This window comes from Ascaphus truei, unplaced genomic scaffold, assembly GCF_040206685.1.
Source record: "Ascaphus truei isolate aAscTru1 unplaced genomic scaffold, aAscTru1.hap1 HAP1_SCAFFOLD_653, whole genome shotgun sequence".
NCBI classification, from domain to species: Eukaryota; Metazoa; Chordata; class Amphibia; order Anura; family Ascaphidae; genus Ascaphus; species Ascaphus truei.
The window spans coordinates 6,259-19,991 of NW_027456986.1; the positions used below are offsets into that span (position 1 = coordinate 6,259).

Consider the following 13,733-nt stretch of genomic DNA (forward strand, 5'->3'; position numbering starts at 1 on the left):
TCTGTGTCCCCCGAAGCGTCGCTCTCTCCTGTGTCCCCCGAAGCGTCGCTCTCTCTGTGTCCCCCGAAGCGTCGCTCTCCCTGTGTCCCCCGAAGCGTCGCTCTCTCCTGTGTCCCCCGAAGCGTCGCTCTCTCCTGTGTCCCCCGAAGCGTCGCTCTCTCCTGTGTCCCCCGAAGCGTCGCTCTCTCTCTGTGTCCCCCGAAGCGTCGCTCTCTCTCTGTGTCCCCCGAAGCGTCGCTCTCTCTCTGTGTCCCCCGAAGCGTCGCTCTCTCCTGTGTCCCCCGAAGCGTCGCTCTCTCCTGTGTCCCCCGAAGCGTCGCTCTCTCTGTGTCCCCCGAAGCGTCGCTCTCTCTCTGTGTCCCCCGAAGCGTCGCTCTCTCTCTGTGTCCCCCGAAGCGTCGCTCTCTCTGTGTCCCCCGAAGCGTCGCTCTCTCCCTGTGTCCCCCGAAGCGTCGCTCTCTCTCTGTGTCCCCCGAAGCGTCGCTCTCTCTGTGTCCCCGAAGCGTCGCTCTCTCTCTGTGTCCCCCGAAGCGTCGCTCTCTCTGTGTCCCCCGAAGCGTCGCTCTCTCTGTGTCCCCCGAAGCGTCGCTCTCTCTGTGTCCCCCGAAGCGTCGCTCTCTCTGTGTCCCCCGAAGCGTCGCTCTCTCTCCCTGTGTCCCCCGAAGCGTCGCTCTCTCTGTGTCCCCGAAGCGTCGCTCTCTCTCTGTGTCCCCCGAAGCGTCGCTCTCTCTGTGTCCCCCGAAGCGTCGCTCTCCCTGTGTCCCCCGAAGCGTCGCTCTCTCTGTGTGTCCCCCGAAGCGTCGCTCTCTCTCTGTGTCCCCCGAAGCGTCGCTCTCTCTGTGTCCCCCGAAGCGTCGCTCTCTCTGTGTCCCCCGAAGCGTCGCTCTCTCTGTGTCCCCGAAGCGTCGCTCTCTCCTGTGTCCCCCGAAGCGTCGCTCTCTCTGTGTCCCCCGAAGCGTCGCTCTCTCTGTGTCCCCCGAAGCGTCGCTCTCTCCCTGTGTCCCCCGAAGCGTCGCTCTCTCTGTGTCCCCCGAAGCGTCGCTCTCTCTCTGTGTCCCCCGAAGCGTCGCTCTCTCTGTGTCCCCCGATGCGTCGCTCTCTCTGTGTCCCCCGAAGCGTCGCTCTCTCTGTGTCCCCCGAAGCGTCGCTCTCTCTGTGTCCCCCGAAGCGTCGCTCTCTCTGTGTCCCCCGAAGCGTCGCTCTCTCTGTGTCCCCCGAAGCGTCGCTCTCTCCCTGTGTCCCCCGAAGCGTCGCTCTCTCTCTGTGTCCCCCGAAGCGTCGCTCTCTCTGTGTCCCCCGAAGCGTCGCTCTCTCTGTGTCCCCCGAAGCGTCGCTCTCTCCTGTGTCCCCCGAAGCGTCGCTCTCTCTCTGTGTCCCCCGAAGCGTCGCTCTCTCCTGTGTCCCCCGAAGCGTCGCTCTCTCTGTGTCCCCCGAAGCGTCGCTCTCTCTCTGTGTCCCCCGAAGCGTCGCTCTCTCTGTGTCCCCCGAAGCGTCGCTCTCTCTGTGTCCCCGAAGCGTCGCTCTCTCCTGTGTCCCCCGAAGCGTCGCTCTCTCTCTGTGTCCCCCGAAGCGTCGCTCTCTCTGTGTCCCCCGAAGCGTCGCTCTCTCTGTGTCCCCCGAAGCGTCGCTCTCTCCCTGTGTCCCCCGAAGCGTCGCTCTCTCTGTGTCCCCCGAAGCGTCGCTCTCTCCCTGTGTCCCCCGAAGCGTCGCTCTCTCTGTGTCCCCCGAAGCGTCGCTCTCTCTCTGTGTCCCCCGAAGCGTCGCTCTCTCTGTGTCCCCCGAAGCGTCGCTCTCTCTCTGTGTCCCCCGAAGCGTCGCTCTCTCTGTGTCCCCCGAAGCGTCGCTCTCTCCTGTGTCCCCCGAAGCGTCGCTCTCTCCTGTGTCCCCCGAAGCGTCGCTCTCTCTCTGTGTCCCCCGAAGCGTCGCTCTCTCCTGTGTCCCCCGAAGCGTCGCTCTCTCTCTGTGTCCCCCGAAGCGTCGCTCTCTCCTGTGTCCCCCGAAGCGTCGCTCTCTCCCTGTGTCCCCCGAAGCGTCGCTCTCTCTCTGTGTCCCCCGAAGCGTCGCTCTCTCTGTGTCCCCCGAAGCGTCGCTCTCTCTCCTGTGTCCCCCGAAGCGTCGCTCTCTCTGTGTCCCCCGAAGCGTCGCTCTCTCTGTGTCCCCCGAAGCGTCGCTCTCTCTGTGTCCCCCGAAGCGTCGCTCTCCCTGTGTCCCCCGAAGCGTCGCTCTCTCTGTGTGTCCCCCGAAGCGTCGCTCTCTCTGTGTCCCCCGAAGCGTCGCTCTCTCTGTGTCCCCCGAAGCGTCGCTCTCTCTGTGTCCCCCGAAGCGTCGCTCTCTCCTGTGTCCCCCGAAGCGTCGCTCTCCCTGTGTCCCCCGAAGCGTCGCTCTCTCCCTGTGTCCCCCGAAGCGTCGCTCTCTCCTGTGTCCCCCGAAGCGTCGCTCTCTCTCTGTGTCCCCCGAAGCGTCGCTCTCTCCTGTGTCCCCCGAAGCGTCGCTCTCTCTGTGTCCCCCGAAGCGTCGCTCTCTCTGTGTCCCCCGAAGCGTCGCTCTCTCTGTGTCCCCCGAAGCGTCGCTCTCTCCCTGTGTCCCCCGAAGCGTCGCTCTCTCCCTGTGTCCCCCGAAGCGTCGCTCTCTCCTGTGTCCCCCGAAGCGTCGCTCTCTCTGTGTCCCCCGAAGCGTCGCTCTCTCCCTGTGTCCCCCGAAGCGTCGCTCTCCCTGTGTCCCCCGAAGCGTCGCTCTCTCCTGTGTCCCCCGAAGCGTCGCTCTCTCTGTGTCCCCCGAAGCGTCGCTCTCTCCTGTGTCCCCCGAAGCGTCGCTCTCTCTGTGTCCCCCGAAGCGTCGCTCTCTCTCTGTGTCCCCCGAAGCGTCGCTCTCTCTGTGTCCCCCGAAGCGTCGCTCTCTCTGTGTCCCCCGAAGCGTCGCTCTCTCTGTGTCCCCCGAAGCGTCGCTCTCTCTGTGTCCCCCGAAGCGTCGCTCTCTCTCCTGTGTCCCCCGAAGCGTCGCTCTCTCCCTGTGTCCCCCGAAGCGTCGCTCTCTCTCTGTGTCCCCCGAAGCGTCGCTCTCTCTCTGTGTCCCCCGAAGCGTCGCTCTCTCCCTGTGTCCCCCGAAGTGTCGCTCTCTCTGTGTCCCCCGAAGCGTCGCTCTCTCTCTGTGTCCCCCGAAGCGTCGCTCTCTCTGTGTCCCCCGAAGCGTCGCTCTCTCTCTGTGTCCCCCGAAGTGTCGCTCTCTCTGTGTCCCCCGAAGCGTCGCTCTCCCTGTGTCCCCCGAAGCGTCGCTCTCTCCCTGTGTCCCCCGAAGCGTCGCTCTCTCCCTGTGTCCCCCGAAGCGTCGCTCTCTCCCTGTGTCCCCCGAAGCGTCGCTCTCTCTCTGTGTCCCCCGAAGCGTCGCTCTCTCTCTGTGTCCCCCGAAGCGTCGCTCTCTCCTGTGTCCCCCGAAGCGTCGCTCTCCCTGTGTCCCCCGAAGCGTCGCTCTCTCCCTGTGTCCCCCGAAGCGTCGCTCTCTCTCTGTGTCCCCCGAAGCGTCGCTCTCTCTGTGTCCCCCGAAGCGTCGCTCTCTCCCTGTGTCCCCCGAAGCGTCGCTCTCTCTCTGTGTCCCCCGAAGCGTCGCTCTCCCTGTGTCCCCCGAAGCGTCGCTCTCTCCCTGTGTCCCCCGAAGCGTCGCTCTCCCTGTGTCCCCCGAAGCGTCGCTCTCTCTCTGTGTCCCCCGAAGCGTCGCTCTCTCTGTGTCCCCCGAAGCGTCGCTCTCTCTGTGTCCCCCGAAGCGTCGCTCTCTCCCTGTGTCCCCCGAAGCGTCGCGCTCTCCCTGTGTCCCCCGAAGCGTCGCTCTCCTGTGTCCCCCGAAGCGTCGCTCTCTCTCTGTGTCCCCCGAAGCGTCGCTCTCTCTGTGTCCCCCGAAGCGTCGCTCTCCCTGTGTCCCCCGAAGCGTCGCTCTCTCTCTGTGTCCCCGAAGCGTCGCTCTCTCTCTGTGTCCCCCGAAGCGTCGCTCTCTCTGTGTCCCCCGAAGCGTCGCTCTCTCCCTGTGTCCCCCGAAGCGTCGCTCTCTCTCTGTGTCCCCCGAAGCGTCGCTCTCTCTGTGTCCCCCGAAGCGTCGCTCTCTCTCTGTGTCCCCCGAAGCGTCGCTCTCTCTGTGTCCCCCGAAGCGTCGCTCTCTCTGTGTCCCCCGAAGCGTCGCTCTCTCTGTGTCCCCCGAAGCGTCGCTCTCCCTGTGTCCCCCGAAGCGTCGCTCTCCCTGTGTCCCCCGAAGCGTCGCTCTCTCTGTGTCCCCCGAAGCGTCGCGCTCTCTCTGTGTCCCCCGAAGCGTCGCTCTCTCTGTGTCCCCCGAAGCGTCGCTCTCTCTCTGTGTCCCCCGAAGCGTCGCTCTCTCTGTGTCCCCCGAAGCGTCGCTCTCTCTGTGTCCCCCGAAGCGTCGCTCTCTCTGTGTCCCCCGAAGCATCGCTCTCTCTGTGTCCCCCGAAGCGTCGCTCTCTCTCTGTGTCCCCCGAAGCGTCGCTCTCTCTGTGTCCCCCGAAGCGTCGCTCTCCCTGTGTCCCCCGAAGCGTCGCTCTCTCTCTGTGTCCCCCGAAGCGTCGCTCTCCCTGTGTGTCCCCCGAAGCGTCGCTCTCCCTGTGTGTCCCCCGAAGCGTCGCTCTCCCTGTGTGTCCCCCGAAGCGTCGCTCTCTCTGTGTGTCCCCCGAAGCGTCGCTCTCTCTGTGTGTCCCCCGAAGCGTCGCTCTCTCTGTGTGTCCCCCGAAGCGTCGCTCTCTCTGTGTCCCCCGATGCGTCGCTCTCTCTGTGTCCCCCGAAGCGTCGCTCTCTCCCTGTGTCCCCCGAAGCGTCGCTCTCTCCCTGTGTCCCCCGATGCGTCGCTCTCTCTCTGTGTCCCCCGAAGCGTCGCTCTCTCTGTGTCCCCCGAAGCGTCGCTCTCCCTGTGTCCCCCGAAGCGTCGCTCTCTCCCTGTGTCCCCCGAAGCGTCGCTCTCTCTGTGTCCCCCGAAGCGTCGCTCTCTCTGTGTCCCCCGAAGCGTCGCTCTCTCCCTGTGTCCCCCGAAGCGTCGCTCTCTCTGTGTCCCCCGAAGCGTCGCTCTCTCTCTGTGTCCCCCGAAGCGTCGCTCTCTCTCTGTGTCCCCCGAAGCGTCGCTCTCTCTCTGTGTCCCCCGATGCGTCGCTCTCCCTGTGTCCCCCGAAGCGTCGCTCTCTCTGTGTCCCCCGAAGCGTCGCTCTCTCCCTGTGTCCCCCGAAGCGTCGCTCTCTCCCTGTGTCCCCCGATGCGTCGCTCTCTCTGTGTCCCCCGAAGCGTCGCTCTCTCCCTGTGTCCCCCGAAGCATCGCTCTCTCCCTGTGTCCCCCGATGCGTCGCTCTCTCTCTGTGTCCCCCGAAGCGTCGCTCTCTCTGTGTCCCCCGAAGCGTCGCTCTCCCTGTGTCCCCCGATGCGTCGCTCTCTCTGTGTCCCCCGAAGCGTCGCTCTCTCTGTGTCCCCCGAAGCGTCGCTCTCTCTGTGTCCCCCGAAGTGTCGCTCTCTCTGTGTCCCCCGAAGCGTCGCTCTCTCTGTGTGTCCCCCGAAGCGTCGCTCTCTCTGTGTGTCCCCCGAAGCGTCGCTCTCTCTGTGTGTCCCCCGAAGCGTCGCTCTCTCCCTGTGTCCCCCGAAGCGTCGCTCTCTCTGTGTCCCCCGAAGCGTCGCTCTCTCTGTGTCCCCCGAAGCGTCGCTCTCCCTGTGTCCCCCGATGCGTCGCTCTCTCTGTGTCCCCCGAAGCGTCGCTCTCCCTGTGTCCCCCGAAGCGTCGCTCTCTCCCTGTGTCCCCCGAAGCGTCGCTCTCTCTCTGTGTCCCCCGAAGTGTCGCTCTCTCTGTGTCCCCCGAAGCGTCGCTCTCTCTGTGTGTCCCCCGAAGCGTCGCTCTCTCTGTGTCCCCCGAAGCGTCGCTCTCTCCCTGTGTCCCCCGAAGCGTCGCTCTCTCTGTGTCCCCCGAAGCGTCGCTCTCTCTCTGTGTCCCCCGAAGCGTCGCTCTCTCTGTGTCCCCCGAAGCGTCGCTCTCTCTGTGTCCCCCGAAGCGTCGCTCTCTCCCTGTGTCCCCCGAAGCGTCGCTCTCTCCCTGTGTCCCCCGAAGCGTCGCTCTCTCTGTGTCCCCCGAAGCGTCGCTCTCCCTGTGTCCCCCGAAGCGTCGCTCTCTCTGTGTCCCCCGAAGCGTCGCTCTCCCTGTGTCCCCCGATGCGTCGCTCTCTCTGTGTCCCCCGAAGCGTCGCTCTCTCTGTGTCCCCCGAAGCGTCGCTCTCCCTGTGTCCCCCGATGCGTCGCTCTCTCTGTGTCCCCCGAAGCGTCGCTCTCTCTCTGTGTCCCCCGAAGCGTCGCTCTCTCTGTGTCCCCCGAAGCGTCGCTCTCTCTGTGTCCCCCGAAGCGTCTCTCTGTGTCCCCCGATGCGTCGCTCTCTCTGTGTCCCCCGATGCGTCGCTCTCTTTTTGATTTCCCCAGACTGTCCCCCGACCGTATTCTCTTATTTTGCAGCTTCGCCTGAAAATGAAGGACCCGGAAAATCTGTGCGGAGCCTCGGGAGAGGATCCATGTACAAGATGAGTGAGCCAGAGCAGGGCCAGGGTGAGCAGCGTGACCGACACAGGGACTCTGCCACATGGCATGATACACACACACGCACACACACACACACGCGCGCACACGCACACGCGCACACACACGCGCGCGCACACACGCGCACACACGCACACACACGCACACACACGCGCACACACACACACACGCCTTCGAGTCTGACCCGATGATTAGGGGTGCCCAAACGGGTGGGGTACGAGATTTTCTGCAGGGGCGCGGCTTTGACAGGGCCCCTTGCGCTCTTCCCGGGGCCCCCGCGCTCTTCTCGGGGCCCCCGCGCTCTTCCCCAAGGCATTTTAAATGAAATGCCGGGGGACCGTGAGAGGCCTCTGTAACGCACCTTAATTCAGCCGGCTTCGGGCGACGTGTCGCCATGGCAACGCGGCGTCAAATGACGTCGCAGGGTCACTTCACGTGACATCATACGACCCTGCGGCATCATTTGACGCCGGCAGAAAGGTAAGGAGGTGGCGCGAGTGCTGGGGGAGAGCAGGCTGGGGGCGCAGCACCGAAAGTGTGCGCAACCGGCATTAGATGGTAGGGTGACACAAGGGAACTACGGTCTATTAAGTGCAGGGTGACAGTGAAGCAAAGGGAACCTTTAAAGACAGGCTACACCCCAAAAATGTAAGCGCGACATGGCTATCACACCCTGTGTCACTGCAGGGCCCCGGGACATGGCTATCACACACCGTGTCACTGCAGGGCCCCGGGACATGGCTATCACACACCGTGTCACTGCAGGGCCCCGGGACATGGCTATCACACCCTGTGTCACTGCAGGGCCCCCGGGACATAGCTATCACACCCTGTGTCACTGCAGGGCCCCCGGGACATAGCTATCACACCCTGTGTCACTGCAGGGGCCCCGGGACATGGCTATCACACCCTGTGTCACTTGCAGGGCCCCGGGACATGGCTATCACACCCTGTGTCACTGCAGGGCCCCCGGGACATGGCTATCACACCCTGTGTCACTGCAGGGCCGCGGGGACATGGCTATCACACCCTGTGTCACAGCAGGGCCCCGGGACATGGCTATCACACCCTGTGTCACTGCAGGGCCCCGGGACATAGCTATCACACCCTGTGTCACTGCAGGGCCCCGGGACATGGCTATCACACCCTGTGTCACTGCAGGGCCCCCGGGACATGGCTATCACACCCTGTGTCACTGCAGGGCCCCGGGACATGGCTATCACACCCTGTGTCACTGCAGGGCCCCCGGGACATGGCTATCACACCCTGTGTCACTGCAGGGCCGCGGGACATAGCTATCACACCCTGTGTCACTGCAGGGGCCCCGGGACATGGCTATCACACCCAGTGTCACTGCAGGGCCTCCGGGACATGGCTATCACACCCTGTGTCACTGCAGGGCCCCCGGGACATGGCTATCACACCCTGTGTCACTGCAGGGCCCCCGGGACATGGCTATCACACACTGTGTCACTGCAGGGCCCCCGGGACATGGCTATCACACCCTGTGTCACAGCAGGGGCCCCCGGGACATGGCTATCACACCCTGTGTCACTGCAGGGGCCCCGGGACATGGCTATCACACCTTGTGTGACTGCAGGGCCCCCGGGACATGGCTATCACACCCTGTGTCACTGCAGGGCCCGGGACATGGCTATCACACCCTGTGTCACTGCAGGGGCCCCGGGACATGGCTATCACACCCTGTGTCACAGCAGGGGCCCCGGGACATAGCTATCACACCCTGTGTCACAGCAGGGGCCCCCGGGACATAGCTATCACACCCTGTGTCACTGCAGGGGCCCCGGGACATGGCTATCACACCCTGTGTCACAGCAGGGGCCCCCGGGACATGGCTATCACACCCTGTGTCACTGCAGGGGCCCCGGGACATGGCTATCACACCCTGTGTCACTGCAGGGCCCCGGGACATGGCTATCACACCCTGTGTCACTGCAGGGCCCCGGGACAGAGCTATCACACCCTGTGTCACAGCAGGGGCCCCGGGACATGGCTATCACACCCTATGTCACTGCAGGGGCCCCGGGACATAGCTATCACACCCTGTGTCACAGCAGGGGCCCCGGGACATGGCTATCACACCCCTGTGTCACAGCAGGGGCCCCGGGACATGGCTATCACACCCTGTGTCACAGCAGGGGCCCCGGGACATGGCTATCACACCCTGTGTCACTGCAGGGGCCCCGGGACATAGCTATCACACCCTGTGTCACAGCAGGGGCCCCGGGACATGGCTATCACACCCTGTGTCACTGCAGGGCCCCCGGGACATAGCTATCACACCCTGTGTCACTGCAGGGGCCCCGGGACATGGCTATCACACCCTGTGTCACTGCAGGGGCCCCGGGACATGGCTATCACACCCTGTGTCACTGCAGGGGCCCCGGGACATAGCTATCACACCCTGTGTCACAGCAGGGGCCCCGGGACATGGCTATCACACCCTGTGTCACTGCAGGGGCCCCGGGACATAGCTATCACACCCTGTGTCACTGCAGGGCCCCGGGACATGGCTATCACACCCTGTGTCACTGCAGGGGCCCCGGGACATAGCTATCACACCCTGTGTCACTGCAGGGCCCCCGGGACATGGCTATCACACCCTGTGTCACTGCAGGGCCCCGGGACATGGCTATCACACCCTGTGTCACTGCAGGGCCCCGGGACATAGCTATCACACCCTGTGTCACTGCAGGGCCCCGGGACATAGCTATCACACCCTGTGTCACTGCAGGGCCCCGGGACATAGCTATCACACCCTGTGTCACTGCAGGGCCCCGGGACATAGCTATCACACCCTGTGTCACTGCAGGGCCCCGGGACATAGCTATCACACCCTGTGTCACTGCAGGGCCCCGGGACATAGCTATCACACCTTGTGTCACTGCAGGGCCACGGGACATGGCTATCACACCCTGTGTCACTGCAGGGCCCCGGGACATAGCTATCACACCTTGTGTCACTGCAGGGCCCCGGGACATGGCTATCACACCCTGTGTCACTGCAGGGCCCCGGGACATAGCTATCACACCCTGTGTCACTGCAGGGGCCCCGGGACATGGCTATCACACCCTGTGTCACTGCAGGGCCCCGGGACATGGCTATCACACCCTGTGTCACTGCAGGGGCCCCGGGACAGAGCTATCACACCCTGTGTCACTGCAGGGGCCCCGGGACAGAGCTATCACACCCTGTGTCACTGCAGGGCCCCGGGACATAGCTATCACACCCTGTGTCACTGCAGGGGCCCCGGGACATGGCTATCACACCCTGTGTCACTGCAGGGCCCCGGGACATAGCTATCACACCCTGTGTCACAGCAGGGGCCCCGGGACATGGCTATCACACCCTGTGTCACTGCAGGGCCCCCGGGACATAGCTATCACACCCTGTGTCACTGCAGGGGCCCCGGGACATGGCTATCACACCCTGTGTCTCTGCAGGGCCCCGGGACATGGCTATCACACCCTGTGTCACTGCAGGGCCCCGGGACACAGCAATCACACCCTGTGTCACTGCAGGGCCCCCGAGACATGGCTATCACACCCTGTATCACTGCAGGGCCCCGGGACATAGCTATCACACCCTGTGTCACTGCAGGGGCCCCGGGACATGGCTATCACACCCTGTGTCACTGCAGGGCCCCGGGACATAGCTATCACACCCTGTGTCACTGTAGGGCCCCCGGGACATGGCTATCACACCCTGTGTCACTGCAGGGCCCCGGGACATGGCTATCACACCCTGTGTCACTGCAGGGGCCCCGGGACATGGCTATCACACCCTGTGTCACTGCAGGGCCCCGGGACATGGCTATCACACCCTGTGTCACTGCAGGGCCCCGGGACATAGCTATCACACCCTGTGTCACTGCAGGGGCCCCGGGACATGGCTATCACACCCTGTGTCACTGCAGGGCCCCGGGACATGGCTATCACACCCTGTGTCACTGCAGGGGCCCCGGGACATGGCTATCACACCCTGTGTCACTGCAGGGGCCCCGGGACATGGCTATCACACCCTGTGTCACTGCAGGGCCCCGGGACATGGCTATCACACCCTGTGTCACTGTAGGGCCCCCGGGACATGGCTATCACACCCTGTGTCACTGCAGGGGCCCCGGGACATAGCTATCACACCCTGTGTCACTGCAGGGGCCCCGGGACATAGCTATCACACCCTGTGTCACTGCAGGGCCCCGGGACATGGCTATCACACCCTGTGTCACTGCAGGGGCCCCGGGACATGGCTATCACACCCTGTGTCACTGCAGGGGCCCCGGGACATGGCTATCACACCCTGTGTCACTGCAGGGCCACGGGACATGGCTATCACACCCTGTGTCACTGCAGGGGCCCCCGGGACATAGCTATCACACCCTGTGTCACTGCAGGGCCCCGGGACATAGCTATCACACCCTGTGTCACTGCAGGGCCCCGGGACATGGCTATCACACCCTGTGTCACTGCAGGGGCCCCAGGACATAGCTATCACACCCTGTGTCACTGCAGGGGCCCCGGGACATGGCTATCACACCCTGTGTCACTGCAGGGGCCCCGGGACATAGCTATCACACCCTGTGTCACTGCAGGGCCACGGGACATAGCTATCACACCCTGTGTCACTGCAGGGCCCCGGGACATGGCTATCACACACCGTGTCACTGCAGGGCCCCAGGACATGGCTATCACACCCTGTGTCACTGCAGGGGCCCCGGGACATAGCTATCACACCCTGTGTCACTGCAGGGGCCCCGGGACATAGCTATCACACCCTGTGTCACTGCAGGGGCCCGGGACATGGCTATCACACCCTGTGTCACTGCAGGGGCCCCGGGACATGGCTATCACACCCTGTGTCACTGCAGGGGCCCCGGGACATGGCTATCACACCCTGTGTCACTGCAGGGGCCCCGGGACATAGCTATCACACCCTGTGTCACTGCAGGGGCCCCGGGACATGGCTATCACACCCTGTGTCACTGCAGGGCCCCGGGACATGGCTATCACACCCTGTGTCACTGCAGGGCCCCGGGACATGGCTATCACACCCTGTGTCACTGCAGGGGCCCTGGGACATAGCTATCACACCCTGTGTCACTGCAGGGCCCCGGGACATAGCTATCACACCCTGTGTCACTGCAGGGGCCCCGGGACATAGCTATCACACCCTGTGTCACTGCAGGGCCCCGGGACATAGCTATCACACCCTGTGTCACTGCAGGGGCCCCGGGACATGGCTATCACACCCTGTGTCACTGCAGGGGCCCCGGGACATAGCTATCACACCCTGTGTCACTGCAGGGCCCCGGGACATGGCTATCACACCCTGTGTCACTGCAGGGCCCCGGGACATAGCTATCACACCCTGTGTCACAGCAGGGGCCCCGGGACATGGCTATCACACCCTATGTCACTGCAGGGGCCCCGGGACATAGCTATCACACCCTGTGTCACAGCAGGGGCCCCGGGACATGGCTATCACACCCTGTGTCACAGCAGGGGCCCCGGGACATGGCTATCACACCCTGTGTCACAGCAGGGGCCCCGGGACATGGCTATCACACCCTGTGTCACTGCAGGGGCCCCGGGACATAGCTATCACACCCTGTGTCACAGCAGGGGCCCCGGGACATGGCTATCACACCCTGTGTCACTGCAGGGCCCCCGGGACATAGCTATCACACCCTGTGTCACTGCAGGGGCCCCGGGACATGGCTATCACACCCTGTGTCACTGCAGGGGCCCCGGGACATGGCTATCACACCCTGTGTCACTGCAGGGGCCCCGGGACATAGCTATCACACCCTGTGTCACAGCAGGGGCCCCGGGACATGGCTATCACACCCTGTGTCACTGCAGGGGCCCCGGGACATAGCTATCACACCCTGTGTCACTGCAGGGCCCCGGGACATGGCTATCACACCCTGTGTCACTGCAGGGGCCCCGGGACATAGCTATCACACCCTGTGTCACTGCAGGGGCCCCCGGGACATGGCTATCACACCCTGTGTCACTGCAGGGGCCCCGGGACATGGCTATCACACCCTGTGTCACTGCAGGGCCCCGGGACATAGCTATCACACCCTGTGTCACTGCAGGGCCCCGGGACATAGCTATCACACCCTGTGTCACTGCAGGGCCCCGGGACATAGCTATCACACCCTGTGTCACTGCAGGGCCCCGGGACATAGCTATCACACCTTGTGTCACTGCAGGGCCACGGGACATGGCTATCACACCCTGTGTCACTGCAGGGCCCCGGGACATAGCTATCACACCTTGTGTCACTGCAGGGCCCCGGGACATGGCTATCACACCCTGTGTCACTGCAGGGCCCCGGGACATAGCTATCACACCCTGTGTCACTGCAGGGGCCCCGGGACATGGCTATCACACCCTGTGTCACTGCAGGGCCCCGGGACATGGCTATCACACCCTGTGTCACTGCAGGGGCCCCGGGACAGAGCTATCACACCCTGTGTCACTGCAGGGCCCCGGGACATAGCTATCACACCCTGTGTCACTGCAGGGGCCCCGGGACATGGCTATCACACCCTGTGTCACTGCAGGGCCCCGGGACATAGCTATCACACCCTGTGTCACAGCAGGGGCCCCGGGACATGGCTATCACACCCTGTGTCACTGCAGGGCCCCCGGGACATAGCTATCACACCCTGTGTCACTGCAGGGGCCCCGGGACATGGCTATCACACCCTGTGTCTCTGCAGGGCCCCGGGACATGGCTATCACACCCTGTGTCACTGCAGGGCCCCGGGACACAGCAATCACACCCTGTGTCACTGCAGGGCCCCCGAGACATGGCTATCACACCCTGTATCACTGCAGGGCCCCGGGACATAGCTATCACACCCTGTGTCACTGCAGGGGCCCCGGGACATGGCTATCACACCCTGTGTCACTGCAGGGCCCCGGGACATAGCTATCACACCCTGTGTCACTGTAGGGCCCCCGGGACATGGCTATCACACCCTGTGTCACTGCAGGGCCCCGGGACATGGCTATCACACCCTGTGTCACTGCAGGGGCCCCGGGACATGGCTATCACACCCTGTGTCACTGCAGGGCCCCGGGACATGGCTATCACACCCTGTGTCACTGCAGGGCCCCGGGACATAGCTATCACACCCTGTGTCACTGC

The 13,733-nt window shown here is 64.3% G+C and overlaps 1 protein-coding gene across 1 annotated transcript in view; it reads left to right on the plus strand.

Moving 5' to 3' along the window:
- Positions 1-6,403: 6,403 nt before the first annotated feature.
- LOC142485861 (uncharacterized) overlaps positions 6,404-13,733 on the plus strand; it is a 73,503-nt gene continuing 66,173 nt past the window's right edge. Inside the window, exon 1 of the mRNA XM_075584573.1 lies at positions 6,404-6,560. Coding sequence (XP_075440688.1) covers positions 6,527-6,560 — 34 coding nt within the window. The 5' untranslated portion in view covers positions 6,404-6,526. The remainder of the gene's footprint in view (positions 6,561-13,733) is intronic.